Source organism: Oncorhynchus tshawytscha, linkage group LG04 (assembly GCF_018296145.1).
Source record: "Oncorhynchus tshawytscha isolate Ot180627B linkage group LG04, Otsh_v2.0, whole genome shotgun sequence".
Lineage (NCBI taxonomy): Eukaryota > Metazoa > Chordata > Actinopteri > Salmoniformes > Salmonidae > Oncorhynchus > Oncorhynchus tshawytscha.
Genome location: NC_056432.1, coordinates 66,433,421 through 66,458,420, shown reverse-complemented (window position 1 = coordinate 66,458,420; position 25,000 = coordinate 66,433,421). Strand labels below are relative to the sequence as shown.

At 47.8% G+C, this 25,000-nt stretch overlaps 1 protein-coding gene across 1 annotated transcript in view; it reads left to right on the top strand.

Annotated features, from left to right (window-relative positions):
- gse1b (Gse1 coiled-coil protein b) overlaps nt 1-25,000 on the top strand; it is a 445,489-nt gene that overhangs the window by 371,085 nt on the left and 49,404 nt on the right. Inside the window, exon 3 of the mRNA XM_042321104.1 lies at nt 15,576-15,773. Coding sequence (XP_042177038.1) covers nt 15,576-15,773 — 198 coding nt within the window. The remainder of the gene's footprint in view (nt 1-15,575; nt 15,774-25,000) is intronic.

Sequence of the window (25,000 nt, the reverse complement as noted above, 5' to 3'; positions counted from 1 at the left end):
CATGTGTCTGTTACTTGAACTGCAATTCCTGAGGCTGGTAACTCTAATGAACTTATCCTCTGCAGCAGAGGTAACTCTGGGTCTTCCTTTCCTGTGACGGTCCTCATGAGAGCCAGTTTCATCATAGCGCTTGATGGTTTTTGTGACTGCACTTGAAGAAATGTTCAAAGTGATTGTCTTAAAGTAATGATGGACTGTCATTTCTCTTTGCTTATTTGAGCTGTTCTTGCTATAATATGGACATGGTCTTTTACCAAATCTTCTGTATACCAGCCCTACCATGTCACAACATAACTGATTGGCTCAAACGCATTAAGAATGAAAGAAATTCCACAAATGAACTTTCAACAAGGCACACCTGTTAATGTAAATGCATTCCAGGGGTGCAAGCTGTCATCACGGCAAAGAAAGGCTGGCTATTTGAAGAATCTCAAATATAAAATATATTTTGATTTGTTTAAACACTTTTTTGGTTAGTACACGATTCCATATGTGTTATTTCATAGTTTTGATGTCTTCACTATTATTGTACAATGTAGAAAATAGTACAAATAAAGAAAAACCCTTGAATGAGTAGGTGTGTTCAACCTTTTGACCAGTAGTGTAAATATGGTTTGTATTTACAATGGTGTGTGTTCTTCACTGGTTGACCTTTTCTTGCGACAACAGGTCACAAATCTTGCTGCTGTGATGGCACACTGTGGAATTTCACCCAGTAGATATGGGAGTTTATCAAAATTGGATTTATTTTAGAATTCTTTGTGGATCTGTGTAATCTGAGGGAAATATGTGTCTCTAATATTGTCATACATTGGGCAGGAGATTAGGAAGTGCAGCTCAGTTTCCACCTCATTTTGTGGGCAGTGAGCACATAGCCTGTCTTCTCTTGAGAGCCATGTCTGCCTACGGCGGCCTTTCTCAATAGCAAGGCTATGCTCACTGAGTGTGTACATAGTCAAAGCTTTCCTTAATTTTGAGTCAGTCACAGTGGTGAGGTATTCTGCCACTGTTTACTCTCTGTTTAGGGCCAAATAGCGTTCTAGATTTTTTGTTAACTCTTCCAATGTGTCAAGTAATGATCTTTTTGTTTTCTCATGATTTGGTTGGGTCTCTTCTCTCTCTCTCTCTCTCTCTCTCTCTCTCTTCTCTCTCTCTCTCTCTCTCTCTCTCTCTGAAAGTCTAGCTCAGCAGCCTAATAGATGGCATCTCATATTCTTGATGACGTGGCAGTGTAATAGAGAGAGTGTGGGCACACACACAAACACACACACACACACACACACACACACACACCTGGGGCTTGATATCATCTCAGAAGTCAAACTGACCTGGAACTACCAGAGCATGTTTATCCCGATGTGGTGTATCTGAAAGTGTGTGTGTGTGTTTGTGTTCATGTGTGTGGTTTTAAACATTTTAGTCATACAGGTTCAACCCTGGAGTTTCCCAGTGTTCTCTTTAACCCCAGTAAGGTGCCCTGTCCTGGGGCTAATTCCTCCAGCTGCCATTCCTCTGCCTGGAGCTCTGGGTCTTTGTAGAGGACCAGGATCCTTGTTCAAAGAGGCCATAGCAGCAGGGATCATGGCTGATGAGAGGCCCTTGTTAGTGGGGTTAAGGAGGTCAGATCACCCCTCCTCCTTCACCCCTGAACTTTCACCCCTGACCCCTTCTCCTCCTAAGCATCCTTTGTTTTTGATCTCAGAGAAGGTCTCCTCTTCATGACTGAACTACAGTAGCTGCTAGCATGTAGCTCTTAATGCTAGTCTTTTTCATCCTGTAGTACTCCTCTGTGCTAATGTACTAAACTAATAACCAGGTCTTGGTTTGGCCAGACTATGACTGTGTGGTTGACTGGCTTCTTGGGAAAGAGAGGAGAGATTTTATACTCATGGAGGCTAGGCTAGATTAGCCAGCACTATACTGGACTGAGTTGGGTTAATGTTAGGCTGTTCTGATCCTAGATGTGTGCTTTACCTCCAGTGAGAAGGGCTGGGTTGGGCTGAGCCTAGCAGCTGGATATGATAGATAGGCAACCGTCTGTCTGTCTGTCTGTCTTTCTCTGTCTGTCTGTCTGTCAGACCGTATGTATCTCCATTGGTTGTTTTAACTAGCTGATAGTCAAATCCCTTCCTGGTTAAAGATGAACTGCCCTCTAGAGCTGCCTGACTGTTATCTCTGCACTGGCCAGATCACACAGGAGCCAAGAGGATTTACTCCGTCAGTGTGTGTGTGTGTGTGTGTGTGTGTGTGTTTGTGCGTTTGTGTGTAATCTGCATTCCGTGCAGCAAGAGAGCAGAACAGAGTGTGTGTGTTTGTTGATGTTTTCGGTGTGTCTGTGCAATTGTTTGTTAGTGATCGGTTTTTCTCACAGCAGGATGATACATCAGCCTGTTTACTGTATGTCAGGGGGGCTCCTGTGTGTGTGTGTGTGTGTGTGTGTGTGTGTGTGTGTGTTTGGTATTCATCTGATTTCATTCTGAAAGCCTAGAAAGGGTTAAGTTTACTGAAGGCCCTGGGTGACATTTAACTGAGCCCTTCAAGCCCTTTTACAGAACTGGAGTAAAGTTACTGAGAACAGAACGATTAAACTCCGACTGAAATACCCAGTGTCATATTATTGACAAGTGTTTTGACCATAGAAATATGATTAATAGAACAGACTTCCCCATTCAAGTCAGTGATAGTATAATGGGTGGCCATTGCAAGTGGGTCCATAGGACCGAAGCAGGAAGTAAAACCAGGAAGTGTATCCATCAATCTGTGCTGTGTTAGTTGAATCATCTCAACTGACATGACAAAACATACATTCCATTGTATGAGTCACATTGCTTAACATCATTTGAATGAACATTCTACATTACCATGGAAATGATTGCCTCACAATACCAGGCAGCGTATGAGTTTACCAGTACAATCGCAGGGTTAGAGGTTCCAAGCCCATTCTATTAGTTATATGTCTATAGTGTTGACACCACAAACATATAGCCCAATGATGATTCAATAAGGATGTATTGAACTGGTCTTCCTCCTAACTGGTTTGATATGTGTTCTCTCCATGTCAAACTTCTGTTCTGTCAAGCTGAAGTCAGCCATAACCCAGTGGTCTGACTCTGGTCTGCCTCTGGTCACACTGCTCACTATAGAACTGCTGCTGAAGAGCTGGGGACTCCCTCTCCATGTCTCTATGATGCACCTCCATCTGCTGGCCAAAGACAGTATAACAGCCAGGAAGAACATCCTTCTCTCCCAGCCTTCTGAGAACCACTAGGCCTGTTGCAATGTGTGGCATGTGGTGATGACACATGTCTGGTGTTTAAGGAGAAGTAGGGGTCACTACCATGGAAAACACTGTCCTCATGACTCATGATGTGTCCTTGTGACCGATAGTGTTTACTGTGGATGATCTAGACGACTTGTGTCAGTAAAGAGTAGGTCTACATTGTCTTGAGTATTTCACCGAACTCAGCAGTAGGCCTTAGTTTCTACCGTTGGCATTGAACTGTTCAGACAGGTACATTTAGAATGTGTAGTATTGGGGTGGTTGGTTGTGTGTCTCCTGGTTATCTTATCATTATGACAGCTGTGTTGTGTCCTGTAATCTGCTTCATAAGGATTGTCTGGGTTAATCCTGTTTCATACTGTGTGTGTGTGTGTGTGTGTGTGTGTGTGTGTGTGTGTGTGTGTGTGTGCACGCGTGTGTTCGTGGCCCTACTGCTGTGTCTCTCTGAAGGCTGATGGGAAAATGACCCTCAACAACCCCCCTGATTCTTTCTCTCTCTTCCTCTTTCCTTTCCTCTCTGTGCTACACTCTCTCCATTTCAGGCACATGAACACTGACATCCATTGATCCACTCCCTCACAAACTGGGGGCTATCTATCTGTCACGCACACACACACACACACGGACACAGTCTCCTGCCTTCACAGTCCTCACACCAACACGACTGCATTGATCTTCCTCCCAACCTGTTCAGAAACCTCCTCTCTTCCTCCACTACGGCCTCACTGCATGTCAGACACTCTCTCACTACTTTAGTCTGTTACCTACATGGGGTAACTAGACGTTTCCTCTGTGATCACTGATACATGGTGAGGTTGTGTCTTCATCCTCCTCTACATAAGGCTGAGATCACACAGTTTCATGGAATCATACTTCAAAGTCTTCCACATCCTGACAGTGGATGTCATCTTATATTTAGACCAGCCAAGCCACGTCAGATCAGTGGCTGTGATATTAAGGTACCAGTTACAGTTGGGTAATATGATCCTAGATCTGTGGTTAGGGGAAAAGTCTACTTCAAGCAGGCAGGGATAGATGCGGTAAAGAGGTCAATCGAATTCTACCAAAACAATGGAATTGCCATGGAAATGAATGGTGGAAAGGGCCTTGGGGGAAAGTCCTGAATCTCCTCATTGCCCCCCTGATCCTACATTTAGGCTATTGTTTATGTGTATTTCACACTATCTTGTGGTAAAAATCGGAGTATAATGCTTGTATTGATGTCAACAATACATGTTCATGTCATCGTCACCAATCAACTGCATTACAGTTAGAAAAAGACTGACTACCACCACTGATTTCTCTATGCTACCAGCTTATACGAACGGGAGTTAGCATTTAGCAGTCACTTCTTCTGAACCTGAAAAGAGACTACTTGTAAATGTTATGCATTGAAAACAGCCAAGTATATCCAAATCGGACTTTGTAAACACGTTGTGGGCCTGTTACAATACATTGATCATGACGGATTTGACGAATATCCACTTTGTTAGATCAGATTTGTTGAATGTGCACCGAACGGTCTGCGTTCCATTGACCCCTTCACTACATCTATGCTGATGGTCTATAGAATGGTGTAATACTGCCACCTGCCACCAGAGAGCGATAACACAGAGAAACAGGGCTACATTAGTGCTGTTCTCTCATCATCACAGAACACAGTGTGTGGTTGGGGAGTGTGGTTGTTCACACATAGCTTCTAGTGAAAAACCACATTATAACAGGCTTGTCACTTCTCTAAAATAATTTAGAGGTTATGGGTGAGGCTAAAGAGAGAGAGAGAGGGGGGTGGGAAGAGATGAGAAGGCTGCTCTGTGTTTTCTCAGAAGAGACAGATTCTGGGTTTTAGTGGCCCTTTGCACAATACTGGCCACCATGTTGCTTTTCTCATGACTAATCTCGCTCTCTATCTGTCTGTCTGTCTCTCTCCCTCTCTCTATTTCTCTTTGTCTTTCTAGTTCTATCTTTCTCTCTCTTGTTCTCTCTCTTTCTCTCTCGTTCTTTCTCTTTCTCTTGTTCTCTCGCTTTCTCTCTGCCTCTCTCTCTTTCTCCTCCCTTCTCATTCGGTGAAAGGTAGCGAGCGACCGAAGGAGGAAATGACTAAAGAATCTACTCATTCACACCCCAGCAATGACAGCCAGAGGAGGGAGGGATGGAGAGAGGGAAACCCACAGCTTTAACCCTTAACTGTCCAGCCCAGTCTAACCACAATTACACCCACTCTTTTGGGTTGTTATAATAGATAGCTAGCTAGCTAGCGCCGGTATATAACAAGGTGTTCTTACCAGAGGAATTCTTCAATTTAAAACTGGCAATATCAGAGTCTCCGGCGTTGTATTGGTGGACATCTAATATAAGTGCACACCTACTCATTTTGACTATTTCCTACATTGTAGAATAATAGTGAAGACATCAAAACTATGAAATAACACATACGGAATCATGTAGTAACCAAAAAAGTGTTAAACAAATTTCCTGTGTTATGTCATAATTTTGATGTCTTCACTATTATTCTACAATATCTATCTATCTATCTATCTATCTATCTATCTATCTATCTATCTATCTATCTATCTATCTATCTATCTATCTATCTATCTATCTATCTATCTATCTATCTATCTATCTATCTATCTATCTATCTATCTATCTATCTATCTATCTATCTATCTATCTATCTATCTATCTATCTATCTATCATAACAACCCAAAAGAGTGGGTGTAATTGAGGTTAGACTGGGCTGGACAGTGAGTAGGTGTGTCTAAACTTTTGTCTGGTACTGTAATGGACCAGACCAAGTTGAGATAATATGACCCTTTTTCTCTGCAGATAGCCAGTCTAACTGATGAAAAGGCTCCCCCTCCAGATGTGTACGAGGAGGGAGTTTAAATATCACCAGCTTGTTCTGTCTGCTCTGTAGCTTATTCTTTAGATGCCAGGTGTCACTATCAGATATTTGGAGGTCCGAGCTAGGAATGTAATATTTAGCTTTATCTTTGTGTAAACCTTTAGGGCCGTTGTCTGACCAGTCAGGTACCGATCCAAGGTAGCGGACTGAAGTTTTTGGTGTAACCACTGAGTTGTCCACTTTGGCACTAAAACCAAGGGGTCCTTGCAAGCTTTACTCTGGAACCAAATAAGATGGGTTCTGTTTTTCCAAGATGCAGAGAAAGTTCGTTATCTGAAAGCCATTTACTGATATTGGATAACTCTGCACTAAGGATCTCTTCTACTGAGGCTTTGTTCTTATGGGACACCAGTAGAGTCATCCACATACAATAACTATATACGAGAGCAGGATGATTTCATATCATCAATGTACTGCAGGAAGAGAAGAGGGCCGATGATGCTCCCCTGTGGGACCCCACAGCTAATCCCCTTCACACCAGAATGTTTTCCATAAACATCCACAATTTGGTCTCTACCTGTTTAAATAGGATTTAACCCAGTCAATGGCCCTGCTGTTAAAAGTTAGTTAAAAACAATAGGCGTGTCAGTGGATTGGGTCTTTCTAAAACCAGACTGTAGTTCATCTAAAATATTATTCTTGCTAGTATATTTCAGCACTTTAGACAGCACACTCAAAATAGATACAGGTCTATAGTTGCCCTTGTCTGCTGTTATTTACTCTTAGAAATATTGCAAAATAGCAGTATCGTGTGCATACGTGTGTGTGTGTGGTATAAACCCCTCAACTGGCTCTGTGTGAGGTAACTGTAGTGTGTTTCTGCTCTCGGTTGGTGATAAAGAGGGCAGATCAAAGCTGTTTTCTCTCCCACTGGAAGCCAAGCTTTTGGATCTGAACATGAGCCTGGCTATGTTTGCTTAGTGTGTGTGTGTGTGTGTGTTAGCAGTCTAGCTGTGGGGGCAATGTCTCAGTAACACAGGCCAGAACAAGCTTCCACCTTAGCCTCTGGCATTATATATCTCCCTCCCTCCCTCTCTCTCTCGCTCTCTCTCTCTTCTTTTTCTAACAGCCAGGGAGAGGTGGAGGAGGGGAGAAGGAGGAGGAGGGTGTCAGCGCCTCACATATTTAACCACCCTCCCCCTCCCCTCCTCCCCCCGACAGGGGGGTCAGATGTGACGACCGGGGCTGTGTGTGGAAGAAGAGGCAGCTGACACACACAGTCACCCCTCCCCTCCTTCCCCCGCCCTGCTCCCTCTCTCCTCCCCTCCCTCGCTCCCCTTGGCAGGGCATCCATGCCTCTGTTATCTCCCAATGACTCAGGAATTATAGGTTGAGAGGAGAAGGGAGGGAGAGGAGGAGGGGGAGAAGGGAGGAAGAGGAGGAGAGGGGAGGGGGAAGGTCATGTGACATCGCAGCAGCTGCTAGGCTAAGAATTTCTGTTTTCACTCAGCGAGAGAAAGAGGAGGGTAGAGCGAGAGAGAGAGAGAGGGAGAGAGAGGAGAGAGAGAGAGAGAGAGAGAGAGAGAGAGAGGAGATAGGCAGAGTTGTGTGGTGTGTTGCTTCGTAAGATAAGCTCCAAACGGTCTTTGTGAGCGACCGGGTGAGCGTGCGCGAGAGACAGAAAGAAAAGGAGAGACAGAGAAGCGACGGAGAGGAGGAAGAGAAGATGGTGTGTGTCTTGACTGTGTCTCTGTCTGTGTGCTGGGTTTGGCTGAAGATGCAGCGATGGGAGAACCAGGGAGCTCCAGTCCTTTGTGCAGTAAGGAGCCTCAACACCCGCCACCACGTTCACTCTGCTACTCTGGAGGGGGGTCGAGAACCGCCGCTAGCCCTGTGTGTGTGTGTGTGTGTGTGGGAGGGAGGGAGGGAGGGGTGGGGTGTGTGTGAAGGAGGGGTGTGTGTGTGTGGGAGGGAGGGAGGGGTGGGGTGTGTGTGAAGGAGGGGTGTGTGTGTGTGTGTGGGAGGGAGGGAGGGGTGTGTGTGAAGGAGGGGTGTGTGTGACTGTGTGTGCTATCAGCATGGCTGTGTTTCTTGAATATGTATGGTGTTTCTCTAGCGGTCCATTACCATCTTATTAGCTCCTGTGAAAAGTTCCTGCATTACAGATAGAATGCTCTCTGAGGCTGTGTGTGTGTATCCGTGTGTGTGAAGGTGTGTGTTTGTGAGGAGAGGTGGGTGGAGCAGGGCTTTGCAGTTGTGAACAGGTCACAGCAGTGAACTGAGCGGTTGCTGTGCCTGGCTGTCGATGTGAGTGTGTGTGCTTGGGTGTGTGCGCCTGGCTGTTGCTGTGTGTGTGAGTGTGTGTGTGTGGAAAGGGAGCTCATTGTTAATTTCATTATGAATTGTGTTGCTGGGGGTTCACAGGGAGTGCAGGGGGTGAATGGGAGGTTATGAGCAGGGCGGACCCAGAGGTGTTGCCACTCATTTTCTCTCCCGTTACACTCTGTGCCCCTGTGACCCACCAGTTCACTACTCCCCTGCCATCTTCTGTTCCACTCCAGCGCTCTCCCACTGACACACACACTCCCTCGCACACTTAAACAACGACAGCCAGACACACACACGCACGCACGCAGACACACACACACACACACACACACACACACACAGAACCCCTGACCTCTCTCAGGCTCAGGGAGACATGGGTTTTTTAATAGACCTGCCCAGGCTCTGGGGTGGACCTATATATAACTCTACAGATCTATTAGTGCTATTGACACTGTATGCTACTGTGAGTGAGTGCGTACTGTCTGTACGTGTGTGTGTGTGCGTGTGCGCGGGTATGTGCGTGTGTGTGGGTATGTGCGTGTGGGTGTGTGTGTGTGTGTGTGTGCGCGGGTGTGTGCGTGTGTGTGTGTGCGTGCGGGTGTGTGTGTATGCGTGCGTGCGTGCTTGGTTGTGTGAGGGTAGGTATGGTGTGTGTTTTGGCTACATTTGAGTGTGGATCTGTGATATTGATAAGACTGAGTGTGTGTAATGTGTATGTGTGTGTAATCAGATATGGTGTGTGGTAGTAATGTTGTAATGTGTGCATGTGTGTGTGTAATCTCACTGCATCCCTACAAGACTGCTTTTTACTGTGACCCTACCATGACCTCTGACTCTGGGGACTTGTAGTTAATGGGGCCGTCGACTTGTGATGTGTGTTTGTTTGTGTAAAGTATGTGTGTGTGTTATTCCATGTGTTTGCTCATGTAAGATGTGTGCATGCTGTGTGTGTGTGTGTGTGTGTGTGTGTGTGTGTGTGTGTGTGTGTGTAAGTGTGTGTTCTGTGCGACAGCATGCCACTCTCTGGCATTCAGGGATTCTACCGGCCCAGGAGCTGTCATCACAGTGTCCCCTTTCACCCCTTCACTGAGAGAGAGAAACCCTCCATCCCCTACATCCCCCACAGTGAGCTCGTAAATCTGACACAGAGAAAAAACACGAGAACAAAACTCCACTCACAGTCCAACAGGTCACTCAGCAGAGAGAGGGAGGGAGAGGTCACTCAGCAGAGAGAGGGAGGGAGAGAGAGAGAGAGAGAGGGGGTATCACAGGGTGGCATGGACACCATAATAACGTAAGGTGATGTGTAATGGTAATAGGAGTATCTGTGTCCTGTACATAATGCTAAACTATAGAGTTGCGTCACCTATCCAGTTTACTGATGGTGCTATATCACTATAAACACTATGAAGGCAATGTAAACTCAGAGTAGATCACATGCTTTTCAGACTGTATACTGGATGTAGGACTATATAAGGCTTTATGATATTTATCTGTGATTCAACAACACACACACTCCCACACACACACACACAGGTTTGCGAACACACACTCACACTACTGTAGATGGGTCAGTATAAGTGAGTGTGTGTGTGAATCAGACGTGATGATAATAGTGGATTGAAGTGGAAATAGCTTGTAGCTGGTGATCATCACTGTAGAAACCACAATGACCATCATGACATTAACATGGGGATGATTAAGGGGATCTGGTACGTGTGTTACCTCTATCAAACTGTTCTCTCATGGTGTGTGTTACCTCTATCAAACTGTTCTCTCAGGGTGTGTGTTACCTCTATCAAACTGTTCTCTCATGGTGTGTGTTACCTCTATCAAACTGTTCTCTCATGGTGTGTGTTACCTCTATCAAACTGTTCTCTCATGGTGTGTGTTACCTCTATCAAACTGTTCTCTCAGGGTGTGTGTTACCTCTATCAAACTGTTCTCTCATGGTGTGTGTTACCTCTATCAAACTGTTCTCTCATGGTGTGTGTTACCTCTATCAAACTGTTCTCTCATGGTGTGTGTTACCTCTATCAAACTGTTCTCTCAGGGTGTGTGTTACCTCTATCAAACTGTTCTCTCATGGTGTGTGTTACCTCTATCAAACTGTTCTCTCATGGTGTGTGTTACCTCTATCAAACTGTTCTCTCATGGTGTGTGTTACCTCTATCAAACTGTTCTCTCATGGTGTGTGTTACCTCTATCAAACTGTTCTCTCATGGTGTGTGTTACCTCTATCAAACTGTTCTCTCATGGTGTGTGTTACCTCTATCAAACTGTTCTCTCATGGTGTGTGTTACCTCTATCAAACTGTTCTCTCAGGGTGTGTGTTACCTCTATCAAACTGTTCTCTCAGGGTGTGTGTTACCTCTATCAAACTGTTCTCTCATGGTGTGTGTTACCTCTATCAAACTGTTCTCTCAGGGTGTGTGTTACCTCTATCAAACTGTTCTCTCATGGTGTGTGTTACCTCTATCAAACTGTTCTCTCATGGTGTGTGTTACCTCTATCAAACTGTTCTCCCCGGGTGTGTGTTACCTCTATCAAACTGTTCTCTCAGGGTGTGTGTTACCTCTATCAAACTGTTCTCTCAGGGTGTGTGTTACCTCTATCAAACTGTTCTCTCAGGGTGTGTGTTACCTCTATCAAACTGTTCTCTCATGGTGTGTGTTACCTCTATCAAACTGTTCTCTCATGGTGTGTGTTACCTCTATCAAACTGTTCTCTCATGGTGTGTGTTACCTCTATCAAACTGTTCTCTCATGGTGTGTGTTACCTCTATCAAACTGTTCTCTCATGGTGTGTGTTACCTCTATCAAACTGTTCTCTCATGGTGTGTGTTACCTCTATCAAACTGTTCTCTCATGGTGTGTGTTACCTCTATCAAACTGTTCTCTCATGGTGTGTGTTACCTCTATCAAACTGTTCTCTCATGGTGTGTGTTACCTCTATCAAACTGTTCTCTCAGGGTGTGTGTTACCTCTATCAAACTGTTCTCTCATGGTGTGTGTTACCTCTATCAAACTGTTCTCTCAGGGTGTGTGTTACCTCTATCAAACTGTTCTCTCAGGGTGTGTGTTACCTCTATCAAACTGTTCTCTCAGGGTGTGTGTTTGAAAGGTTTCTATTGGGCCTGGCTCAGTTGGAGCATGTTAAGTAGAGCTGCTGTGTGGGCTGAGGCAGACAGACCGGACCTCTTGAGGTAGGGGTCACACACCATGTAACCTATAACCTTTAACCCCAGCTCCCCAGCCTAAGTCCAAAGCCCCCCTCCCCCAGCTAGACACACAGACACACAGACCACACTGCGCTCTGGCTGACTCTCAGCTCCACTCACTACCGTGTGTGTGTGTTTATATATGTGTCTGTGTAACTATGTGTGTGTGAATGTGTGAATATGTGTGTGTGTGTCTGTGTGTGTGTGTGTGTGTGTGTGTGTGTGTGTGTGTGTGTGTGTGTGTGTGTGTGTAAGGTCTGGTGTGAGACAGACAGATAGCCCCCAGTGTGTGTGTGTGTGTGTAAGGTCTGGTGTGAGACAGACAGATAGCCCCAGTGTGTGTGTGTGTGTGTGTGTACGGTCTGGTGTGAGACAGACAGATAGCCCCAGTGTGTGTGTGTGTGTGTGTGTACGGTCTGGTTTGAGACAGACAGATAGCCCCCAGTGTGTGTGTGTGTGTGTGTGTACGGTCTGGTGTGAGACAGACAGATAGCCCCAGTGTGTGTGTGTGTGTACGGTCTGGTTTGAGACAGACAGATAGCCCCCAGTGTGTGTGTGTGTGTACGGTCTGGTTTGAGACAGACAGATAGCCCCCAGTGTGTGTGTGTGTGTACGGTCTGGTTTGAGACAGACAGATAGCCCCCAGTGTGTGTGTGTGTGTACGGTCTGGTTTGAGACAGACAGATAGCCCCCAGTGTGTGTGTGTGTGTGTACGGTCTGGTTTGAGACAGACAGATAGCCCCCAGTGTGTGTGTGTGTGTACGGTCTGGTTTGAGACAGACAGATAGCCCCCAGTGTGTGTGTGTGTGTACGGTCTGGTTTGAGACAGACAGATAGCCCCCAGTGTGTGTGTGTGTGTACGGTCTGGTTTGAGACAGACAGATAGCCCCAGTGTGTGTGTGTGTGTACGGTCTGGTTTGAGACAGACAGATAGCCCCCAGTGTGTGTGTGTGTGTGTATGGTCTGGTTTGAGACAGACAGATAGCCCCCAGTGTGTGTGTGTGTCTATGTACGGTCTGGTTTGAGACAGACAGATAGCCCCCAGTGTGTGTGTGTGTGTACGGTCTGGTTTGAGACAGACAGATAGCCCCCAGTGTGTGTGTGTGTGTACGGTCTGGTTTGAGACAGACAGATAGCCCCCAGTGTGTGTGTGTGTGTACGGTCTGGTGTGAGACAGACAGATAGCCCCCAGTGTGTGTGTGTGTGTACGGTCTGGTTTGAGACAGACAGATAGCCCCCAGTGTGTGTGTGTGTGTGTGTAAGGTCTGGTTTGAGACAGACAGATAGCCCCCAGTGTGTGTGTGTGTGTACGGTCTGGTTTGAGACAGACAGATAGCCCCCAGTGTGTGTGTGTGTGTACGGTCTGGTGTGAGACAGACAGATAGCCCCAGTGTGTGTGTGTGTGTACGGTCTGGTTTGAGACAGACAGATAGCCCCCAGTGTGTGTGTGTGTGTACGGTCTGGTGTGAGACAGACAGATAGCCCCAGTGTGTGTGTGTGTGTACGGTCTGGTTTGAGACAGACAGATAGCCCCCAGTGTGTGTGTGTGTGTACGGTCTGGTGTGAGACAGACAGATAGCCCCCAGTGTGTGTGTGTGTGTACGGTCTGGTTTGAGACAGACAGATAGCCCCCAGTGTGTGTGTTTGTGTATGTACGGTCTGGTTTGAGACAAACAGATAGCCCCCAGTGTGTGTGTGTGTGTACGGTCTGGTTTGAGACAGACAGATAGCCCCCAGTGTGTGTGTGTGTGTGTACGGTCTGGTGTGAGACAGACAGATAGCCCCCAGTGTGTGTGTGTGTGTACGGTCTGGTTTGAGACAGACAGATAGCCCCCAGTGTGTGTGTGTGTACGGTCTGGTTTGAGACAGACAGATAGCCCCCAGTGTGTGTGTGTGTGTGTACGGTCTGGTTTGAGACAGACAGATAGCCCCCAGTGTGTGTGTGTGTGTATGTACGGTCTGGTTTGAGACAGACAGATAGCCCCCAGTGTGTGTGTGTGTGTACGGTCTGGTTTGAGACAGACAGATAGCCCCCAGTGTGTGTGTGTGTGTGTACGGTCTGGTGTGAGACAGACAGATAGCCCCCAGTGTGTGTGTGTGTGTACGGTCTGGTTTGAGACAAACAGATAGCCCCCAGTGTGTGTGTACGGTCTGGTTTGAGACAGACAGATAGCCCCCAGTGTGTGTGTGTGTACGGTCTGGTTTGAGACAGACAGATAGCCCCCAGTGTGTGTGTGTGTACGGTCTGGTGTGAGACAGACAGATAGCCCCCAGTGTGTGTGTGTGTACGGTCTGGTTTGAGACAGACAGATAGCCCCCAGTGTGTGTGTGTGTGTGTACGGTCTGGTGTGAGACAGACAGATAGCCCCCAGTGTGTGTGTGTGTGTACGGTCTGGTTTGAGACAGACAGATAGCCCCCAGTGTGTGTGTGTGTGTACGGTCTGGTTTGAGACAGACAGATAGCCCCCAGTGTGTGTGTGTGTGTGTAAGGTCTGGTGTGAGACAGACAGATAGCCCCCAGTGTGTGTGTGTGTGTACGGTCTGGTTTGAGACAGACAGATAGCCCCCAGTGTGTGTGTGTGTGTGTGTGTACGGTCTGGTGTGAGACAGACAGATAGCCCCCAGTGTGTGTGTGTGTGTACGGTCTGGTTTGAGACAGACAGATAGCCCCCAGTGTGTGTGTGTGTGTACGGTCTGGTGTGAGACAGACAGATAGCCCCAGTGTGTGTGTGTGTGTACGGTCTGGTTTGAGACAGACAGATAGCCCCCAGTGTGTGTGTGTGTGTACGGTCTGGTTTGAGACAGACAGATAGCCCCCAGTGTGTGTGTGTGTGTGTGTACGGTCTGGTTTGAGACAGACAGATAGCCCCCAGTGTGTGTGTGTGTGTACGGTCTGGTTTGAGACAGACAGATAGCCCCCAGTGTGTGTGTGTGTGTACGGTCTGGTTTGAGACAGACAGATAGCCCCCAGTGTGTGTGTGTGTGTACGGTCTGGTTTGAGACAGACAGATAGCCCCCAGTGTGTGTGTGTGTGTGTAAGGTCTGGTTTGAGACAGACAGATAGCCCCCAGTGTGTGTGTGTGTGTACGGTCTGGTTTGAGACAGACAGATAGCCCCCAGTGTGTGTGTGTGTGTACGGTCTGGTGTGAGACAGACAGATAGCCCCCAGTGTGTGTGTGTGTGTACGGTCTGGTTTGAGACAGACAGATAGCCCCCAGTGTGTGTGTGTGTGTACGGTCTGGTTTGAGACAGACAGATAGCCCCCAGTGTGTGTGTGTGTGTATGGTCTGGTTTGAGACAGACAGATAGCCCCCAGTGTGTGTGTGTGTCTATGTACGGTCTGGTTTGAGACAGACAGATAGCCCCCAGTGTGTGTGTGTGTGTACGGTCTGGTTTGAGACAGACAGATAGCCCCCAGTGTGTGTGTGTGTGTACGGTCTGGTTTGAGACAGACAGATAGCCCCCAGTGTGTGTGTGTGTGTACGGTCTGGTGTGAGACAGACAGATAGCCCCAGTGTGTGTGTGTGTGTACGGTCTGGTTTGAGACAGACAGATAGCCCCCAGTGTGTGTGTGTGTGTGTGTAAGGTCTGGTTTGAGACAGACAGATAGCCCCCAGTGTGTGTGTGTGTGTACGGTCTGGTTTGAGACAGACAGATAGCCCCCAGTGTGTGAGAGAGATTTTCCAGTCCACAGGGCTCAGTGTCATTGTGGGGAGGGGTTCCATAGTGTCAGCTGTCTGAACCCTCAACTGATAAGTTGACCAATCACAGCATGAGTAAGTCTGACTGACAGACTGACTGACCAATCGTCTACAGCCGCTTTGTAATTGCTTTATAAATGACTAACATCAGTCTATTATGTCTTAACCCTTTCTCTCCCTCTCTCTCCTCTCTCCAGGCATGAGCCATGAGCCAAAGTCACCTTCCTTAGGAATGATATCCACGGCAACTCGCACCACGGCGACGGTCAGCCCCCTCACCCCGTCGCCCCTTAATGGATCTATCGTAGCCAATGGGAGCCCGGCGGCCCAGTCTGCACACTCTGGATTCGCTGCCGCCCTCCGTAAACTGGCCAAACAGGCCGAGGATCCTCGAGGTAAGGACAACACACATGTGGACAGACAGAGTTATGGTTCTAGAGTTTCTTAATGCCAGGTGTGTTGTTATCAAGCCTATATAAGGTGTAGAAACGTTGGGTCATTTAAAGCCATTTTACAACCAGCTGTTGTCAGAAATCCCTCTTACACCTATGACCTAACCGTCCCCTCTTCTTACCCTCCTCTCACTCCTTCCTTCCTCCATGAGGCGCTAAGCTCATTCAAAAACCGTCTGTCCTCCTGGACCCTAACCTCTAACCCCTGACCCCTGTAGCCTAACCCCTCAGAACCCTCCGATGTCTCAGAGGTTCCTCTGCTGGGGCCCTCCCTGTGTGTCGTGTTTAGCTGCTAATAGCAGTGGAGTGATATTCACACTAGATTGAATTATGCAGCCTCCCCTAAGAGAGCAGGACACAGAACAGCCGTTCTAGCTGACCCATTTAAGCGCCAGCTCCGTGTGTGTGTGTGTGTGTGTGTGTGTGTGTGTGTGTGGGTTGTTGGGTGGGTGTGTGTGTGTGTGTGCAGTTGTGTCCATGTGTGTGTGTGAATGACATTGCATGTTTGTGTCGCCTCCTCTCCTCACAGGGTGCAAACACACACGCACATACACACACACCACTGTGTTGTTGAGTTTATTGGGCCCTGCTATCCCACTGGTCTAACCTGACTGTGAAGTAGTCACTGTGTGGTGGGGTGAGCAGTTGACAAGGACTGCTTTTAGAATTGGTTGTGGAGGGATCATATGATGCATCTGTAACACACTGACCCTCTCCTCTCAGACTCACTACACAGTAGAACATAGCAGGTTTCTTACAGCCATTTCTCAATCAACACTGAATCAATAGAATACTTCTCTTTTTCTCACTACCCTTTCGACCTCCTACAGGTTCCTATCAGTCAGACATACAGCTCATGGTTTGATTGTGAGTTGTTGATATTTGTAGCTAGTTTGGATATTAGATATTGCTGTGTGCTACAGAAAGTTGGATATTGTTTTTTCAGTTGTTGTTTTTTGTCTGGACAGGGTCAGACTTAGGTCACAGATGGACAAGGCTGCTATTCTCCCGTGTAAACACACACACACACACATACACACACACACAAACACGCTACTCTCGGGGGCTGTTTGGCTGGCTGGCTTTGGGCAGCAGCTCACTGAGGCCTTTTTGGTAGATGGTGTGTGAAACAGTGGCTCTGGTCAACCATGGTGTGTGTGTCTATGAGGTGTAACCTTCCCCAGGACAGAGACTCTGGCTGGCCCACATACACTGGAGCTGATCTTCACTGGCCCCCTAAGACACACACACATACGCTGCTGGGCCCCTCCAGGGGAATGGAGCCAGACTGCTGAGAGTCCCCTGAGTAGGGCTGGCAGGGGTCCTGTTTGGGTGTGTGTGAGTGCTTGTGTGTAAGTGTACGTCTGTTTGTGTGTGTTTGTGTGTGTATATCTGGCTGTCTGCCCCAGCTCCAGTGAGCCCCAGCAGCCCCAGTCATCCCGGCCCGGGGTCAGACTCTCTTAATCAGGCTGTGTGTTTGAGAGAGGTCCCCTCCTCCCTGGCTCTCCCTGGCTGCCTGGCTCCCCTGCAGATCACACCGGGGGCCCAACACCAATGATTTATTACTCTGAGAAAGAAACAGAGACAGAGCTCACAACCCCAATCTCTCCCTCTCTCTCACACACTCATCCTCTCAATCTCATTCTCTTCCTCCATTGTTTCTCACCTTCCCCTTCTCTCTTCCCCATTCCCTCTCCCTCTCTCCCTTTCACTCCATTTCTATTTCTCCATTTTTTCTCTCCCTCCCACACACTCCCTCATCTATCTCACTGCATCTCTCTCTCACTGTCACTTGCACACAATCTCTTTTCTCACCTCTCTCTCTCTCTCCCTTTCTTGCACACATACTGTTTGTCTCACTGTCTCATCTCTCTCTCTGTCTCTCTATCAACCAGGTGTGTGTATGTGCATGTGTACATGTGCGTGTGTCTGTTGCTATTTCAACCTAGCTGGGACAGTCGTCAGATAGTCTGAGGGAGGTACAGAAACACACACAGAGACTATGATTAAACCTAGGCATTTTTTAAAACAGAGCAGAAAAGTCCCTCTGTTATTTTGGGCCTGTCTGTGTGCAGTCTGCCTGGCGTAGGTAGAGACACAGTGTGTGTGAGTCATGCTCAACAGCTCCAGAGGAACAGGCCAGTCATGGGGCCGATGCTGCCCACTTTAGGAGTGCCGTCGTTGGGGTGGGCGGGCTGGAGTGTGGGCCTCCTCCGGAACTCCAGCCACTTTGCTGTCTACAAAGATATTTATAGACAAGCCCTCATACACACAAACACTGACACCGACACTGACACACACACACAGACACACACTCACACAGAAAGCGTCCATGGTGCTTTCCTGGCATGTTGTAGCCTCCTAGCAGTGTGTGTGTTCTACTGCACAGTGTGTTCCTGTGTGTCCTACTGAACAGTGTGTTCCTGTGTGTCCTACTGCACAGTGTGTTCCTGTGTGTCCTACTGAACAGTGTGTTCCTGTGTGTCCTACTGAACAGTGTGTTCCTGTGTGTCCTACTGCACAGTGTGTTCCTGTGTGTCCTACTGCACAGTGTGTTCCTGTGTGTCCTGCTGCACAGTGTGTTACTGTGTGTCCTACTGCACAGTGTGTTCCTGTGTGTCCTACTGCACAGTGTGTTCCTGTGTGTCCTACTGCACAGTGTGTCCCTGTGTGTCCTACTGAACAGTGTGTTCCTGTGTGTCCTACTGAACAGTGTGTTCCTGTGTATCCTACTGCACAGTGTGTTCCTGTGTGTCCTACTGCACAGTGTGTCCCTGTGTGTCCTACTGCACAGTGTGTCCCTGTGTGTCCTACTGAACAGTGTGTTCCTGTGTGTCCTACTGAACAGTGTGTTCCTGTGTGTCCTACTGCACAGTGTGTCCCTGTGTGTCCTACTGCACAGTGTGTCCCTGTGTGTCCTACTGAACAGTGTGTTCCTGTGTGTCCTACTGCACAGTGTGTCCTTGTGTGTCCTACTGCACAGTGTGTCCCTGTGTGTCCTACTGCACAGTGTGTCCCTGTGTGTCCTACTGAACAGTGTGTCCCTGTGTGTCCTACTGAACAGTGTGTTCCTGTGTGTCCTACTGCACAGTGTGTTCCTGTGTGTCCTACTGCACAGTGTGTCCCTGTGTGTCCTACTGAACCAATTAAATCCAAGTTTATTTGTCATGTGCGCCGAATACAACAGGTGTAGAGCTTACAGTGAAATGCTTACTTACAGGCTCTAACCAATAGTGCAAAAAAGTTATTAGGTGAACAATAGTTAGGTAAAGAAATAAAACAACAGTAAAAAGACAATGAAAAATAAAAGTAGCGAGGCTATAAAAGTAGCGAGGCTACATACAGACACCGGTTAGTCAGGCTGATTGAGGTAGTATGTACATGTAGGTATGGTTAAAGTGACTACGCATATATGATGATCAGAGAGTAGCAGCAGCGTAAAAGAGGGGTGGGCGGATGGTGGGTGGCGGGACACAATGCAGGTAGCCCAGTTAGCCAATGTGTGGGAGCACTGGTTGGTCGGCCCAATTAAAGTAGTATGTGCATGAATGTATAGTTAAAGTGACTATGCATATATGATAAACAGAGAGTAGCAGCAGCGTGCAAGGCTGGGGTTGGCTGGGGGGCACACAGTGCAAATAGTCTGGGTAACCATTTGATTACCTGTTCAGGAGTCTTATGGTTTGGGGTTAAAAACTGTTGAGAAGCCTTTTTGTCCTAGACTTGGCACTCCAGTACCGCTTGCCATGCGGTAGCAGAGAGAACAGTCTATGACCAGGGTGGCTGGGGTCTTTGACAATTTTAGGGCTTTCCTCTGACACAGCCTGGTGTAGAGGTCCTGGATGGCAGGAAGCTTGGTCCCAGTGATGTACTGGGCTGTACGTACTACCATCTGTAGTGCCTTGCGGTCGGAGTCCAAGCAGTTGCCGTACCTGGATGTGATGCTCTCGATGTTGCAGCTGTAGAACCTTTTGAGTATCTGAGGACCCATGCCAAATCTTTTTAGTTTCCTGAGGGGGAATAGGCTTTGTCATGCCCTCTTCACGATTGTCTTGGTGTGTTTGGACCATTCTAGTTTGTTGGTGATGTGGACACCAAGGAATTTGAAGCTCTCAACCTGTTCCACTACAGCCCTGTCAATGAGAATGGGGGCGTGCTCAGTCCTCCTTTTCATGTAGTCCACAATCATCTCCGTAGTCTTGGTTACGTTGAGGGATAGGTTGTTATTCTGGCACCACCCGGCCAGTTCTCTGACCTCCTCCCTATAGGCTGTCTTGTCGTTGTCAGTGATCAGGCCTACCACTGCTGTGTTGTCTGCAAACTTAATGATGGTGTTGGAGTCGTGCCTGACCATGCAGTCGTGGGCGAACAGGGAGTACAGGAGGGGACTGAGCATGCACCTCTGAGGGGCTCCAGTGTTGAGGATCAGTGTGGCAGATGTGTTGCTACTTACCCTCACCACCTGGGGGCGGCCCATCAGGAAGTCCAGGATCCAGTTGCAGAGGGAGGTGTTTAGTCCCAGGATCCTTAGCTTAGTGATGAGCTTTGAGGGCACTATGGTGTTGAATGCTGAGCTGGAGTCAATGAATAGCATTCTCACAAAAGTTTTCCTTTTGTCCAGATGGGAAAGGGCAGTGTCAAGTGCAATAGACAGTGTGTTCCTGTGTGTCCTACTGCACAGTGTGTTCCTGTGTGTCCTACTGCACAGTGTGTTCCTGTGTGTCCTACTGCACCGTGTGTGTCCCTGTGTGTCCTACTGAACAGTGGGTTCCTGTGTGTCCTACTGAACAGTGGGTTCCTGTGTGTCCTACTGCACAGTGTGTTCCTGTGTGTCCTACTGCACAGTGTCTTCCTGTGCGTCCTACTGCACCGTGTGTGTCCCTGTGTGTCCAAATGAACAGTGTGTTCCTGTGTGTCCTACTGCACCGTGTGTGTCCCTGTGTGTCCTACTGAACAATGTGTTCCTGTGTGTCCTACTGAACAGTGTGTGTTCCTGGTCCTAGGAAGACAGTGTGTTCCTGTGTGTCCTACTGCACCGTGTGTTCCTGTGTGTCCTACTGCACCGTGTGTGTCCCTGTGTGTCCGACTGCACAGTGGGTTCCTGTGTGTCCCTGTGTGTCCTACTGCACAGTGGGTTCCTGTGTGTCCTACTGCACAGTGGGTTCCTGTGTGTCCTCTGTGTCTGTCTCTGGCCCTCTGTCCTGTGTTACTGTTGTGCATATGGAGCATGAATCAGTCTCCTAAGCTTAAAGGATGTTGTTTGTTTTGTTGTGCTAGCATCATAGCCACTAGCTAGCTAGCTATCGCCCTGATTTAAAAACCCTGTCACGTCCTCTGTGTTTTCATCTGTATACACGCACACACACACACTCGTACACAGTAACCCACACATACAGTAACACACACATACATACACTCACACACACTCTCCTGTCTGATGAGTAGCTCTGTGTACTGAGTCTCATGCTGAAGAGGGGAGGTGATGGATAATGAGTATTGCAGCAGAGTAAAGGACACACACCTCGTGTCAGAGAGGCAGGCATGCTAGTATCTGATTAATTAGGCAGATCTAGGCTTAGCTTTCTCCAGTTTGTATACATGCACACGTGCTTTTGGGCATGTGTGATTGTGTGTGCGTGCGTATGCGCCTGTGTATGTGTCTGTGTGTACCTCTCTCTCCCAGTTAGGGTCAGTTTGGGCGGTCATGCGTGGAGGCAGTCTGGGAGAGAGGGACTGGTAATGGGCCAGCAATGGAGAGAGGAGCTACACATTAATCACACACACACGTTTGCCCACACAGACATACACTCAATCACACCCACATACACCACACACACATACAGTGCATTTTGAATAATATTCAGACCCCTTGACTTTTTCCACATTTTGTTACATTGCAGCCTTATTCTAAAATTGATTAAGGGCCAATCATTTTCCCCTCATCAATCTACACACAACACCCCATAATACCCCATAATGACAAAAATAAAACAGTTTTATAGATATTTTTGCTAATGTATTAAAAATAAAAAACTGAAATATCACGTTAACATAAGTATTCAGACCCTTTACTCAGTACTTTGTTGAAACACCTTTGGCAGCGATTAAAGCCATGACTCTTCTTGAGTATGACGCTACAAGTTTGACACACCTGTATTTGGGGAGTTTCTCCCATTCTTCTCTGCTCCTCTCAAGCTCTGTCAGGTTGGATGGGGAGTGTTGCTGCACAACTATTTTCAATCCTGTCTCGGAGCTCTACAGACAATTCCTTCAACCTCATAGCTTGGTTTTTGCTCTGACATGTACTGTCAACTGTAGGACCTTATATAGACAGGTGTGTGCCTTTCCAAATCATGTCCAGTCAATTGAATTTACCACAGATGGACTCCAATCAAGTTGTGGAAACATCTCAAGGATGATCAATGGAAACAGGATGCACCTGAGCTCAATTTCGGGTATCATAGCAAAGGGTCTGAATACTTGTTTAAAGAAGGTATTTCTGTTAATAAATTTGCAAACATTTCTTAAAACCTGTTTTCGCTTTGTCATTATGGGGTATTATATGTAGATTGATCAGGAAACATTTTTAAAAATTCATTTTAGAGTAAGGCTGTAACGTGAAAAATTTGGAAAAAGTCAAGGGGTCTGAATACTTTCTGAATGCGCTGTACATACACACACACAAGCAGGAACAGACACAGAGCACTCTCTCTCTCGCTTAGACTTCCTCGCTCTCTGTCTCTGTAGCGTAGGAGCAGAGCGTGGAGCCACAGCTTGGCCTGCAGTCTCTTATCCACCATTAGAGGGCAGAAGACCAGCCGTCTCTCTGTAGCGTAGGAGCAGAGCGTGGAGCCACAGCTTGGCCTGCAGTCTCTTATCCACCATTAGAGGGCAGAAGACCAGCCGTCTCTCTGTAGCGTAGGAGCAGAGCGTGGAGCCACAGCTTGGCCTGCAGTCTCTTATCCACCATTAGAGGGCAGAAGACCAGCCGTCTCTCTGTAGCGTAGGAGCAGAGCGTGGAGCCACAGCTTGGCCTGCAGTCTCTTATCCACCATTAGAGGGCAGAAGACCAGCCGTCTCTCTGTAGCGTAGGAGCAGAGCGTGGAGCCACAGCTTGGCCTGCAGTCTCTTATCCACCATTAGAGGGCAGAAGACCAGCCGTCTCTCTATCCAGCGTAGGAGCAGAGCGTGGAGCCACGGCTTGGCCTGCAGTCTCTTATCCACCATTAGAGGGCAGAAGACCAGCCGTCTCTCTGTAGCGTAGGAGCAGAGCGTGGAGCCACAGCTTGGCCTGCAGTCTCTTATCCACCATTAGAGGGCAGAAGACCAGCCGTCTCTCTGTAGCGTAGGAGCAGAGCGTGGAGCCACAGCTTGGCCTGCAGTCTCTTATCCACCATTAGAGGGCAGAAGACCAGCCGTCTCTCTGTAGCGTAGGAGCAGAGCGTGGAGCCACGGCTTGGCCTGCAGTCTCTTATCCACCATTAGAGGGCAGAAGACCAGCATGCTGTTCTTACTGTATGTCCTAACAGCACCAGGAGGGGACTGACTTAATCTCCTCACCTCCTTTCTTTTAATGTCTGACTGATCTGAAAGAACTTGACTGGTGTCTAGTCCATTTTGCTTTCACCTGTCCTTTGTGATTAGATCAAAACAGAAGAAGGAGAGGACAGGAGAACGGGGAGAGGAAGCATGTACAGACTATGGAGATACATCCATAATGCCCAGGGCTGTGTTTGAAACCAGGACACTCCCTCCTCTCCTCTCAGCCTCAGTGTGAGCATGTGTGGCGACACGTCAGTGAATAGACGAAGGCTGGATCTGCATATGGCAGCATGACACTAGTTTAGGGCCCCTCAGATGGCCTGCATATCATTTCTGTCCCATCTGCTCAGTGATGGACTGACTTCCTGTCAACTAGCACTGTCACCACAAGAGGAGTGAGGAAGGGGGAGTGACAGGAAAAGACTGGAGGGGGTTGTATTTATTAGAACGAGGGAGAGAGGGTAGTTTAGACTTTAGGAGGTGCTGGAAATCTAGGATTAAGCACACACACACGCACACACACACACACACACACACACACACACACACACACACACACACACACACACACACACACCACCCATCTCAGGCTGTTAAGCGTTAAGGGCCAATTCCCTTTCTCCTTAACTGTCTGTAACTGTTGTAAATGTGTTTATGAAAAATGGATGGCTTCCTTGAGAGATATCTGCTTGGGAGGCAGTCCGTTTGAAGAACAGAGAGGGGAGGGAGGGATGTGTGGAAAGAGGGAGAGAATAACAGAACAGGCTGGAGCTGGTGGTGTGTGGATGGTTTCCAGTGAAGGAGGGATGGGGTCTGTGTCGGTGGAGGTATACAGAGGTTATGATGTTGGCTTGTAGAGGAGGACAATGAAGAGGAGAATCAGATGAGGGAACACCAACCCCCCCTCCTCCTTCTCCTCACCTGCTTCTCCTCCAGCTTTCACTCAATTATTCAGTGTGTCCTGCCTCCCCCACTGTACATACAGCACCACACACACACACACACACACACAGGGAACGGGAGTGAGAACAATGAGGGGGAGGAAGGGATGGTGGAGGAGAGAGAGATGGAGTGGTACCAGGGGAGTAGAGGTCTGTTGCTTGAAGCTCTGGCAGGTCTGGATTACTGTGATCATTATTCATTTCTGCTCTATCCCTTTTTATCTCTCTCTCATTCACTCTTTTGTAATGATTCTTATGCTCTTTCTCTCGCTCTCCCATCCCACCCATTCTCTCTCCCCCTCCTTCCCTCTTCCACTCCCCCGTGGTGGTAGCCTCTTTCTCTCTCTCTTTCTGTGAGTATATGAGGTGTGATAGTGGAGCTGTATTAAGTGTCACTCTGCTCGCCAGCCTGAGTGCTCTGGTATTGATTGTCCTGGTCTTCCAGGGGAGAGTAATGGCTTTCTGAGGTGAGGGGGGGGAGGATTAGGCCACTAATTGCTGTTGTGCAGACAAGATAGGCTTCCTCTCTCACCTCACACACATCACCTCATCACCCCTTTCTTTCTCTCTCTCTCTCTTTCTCTTAAAAAATATATATCTGTCTCTCTCTCTCTTTCTCTTAAAATATATATATATATCTGTCTCTCTCTCTCTCTCTCTCTATCTTTCTCTCTCTCTCTCTCTTTC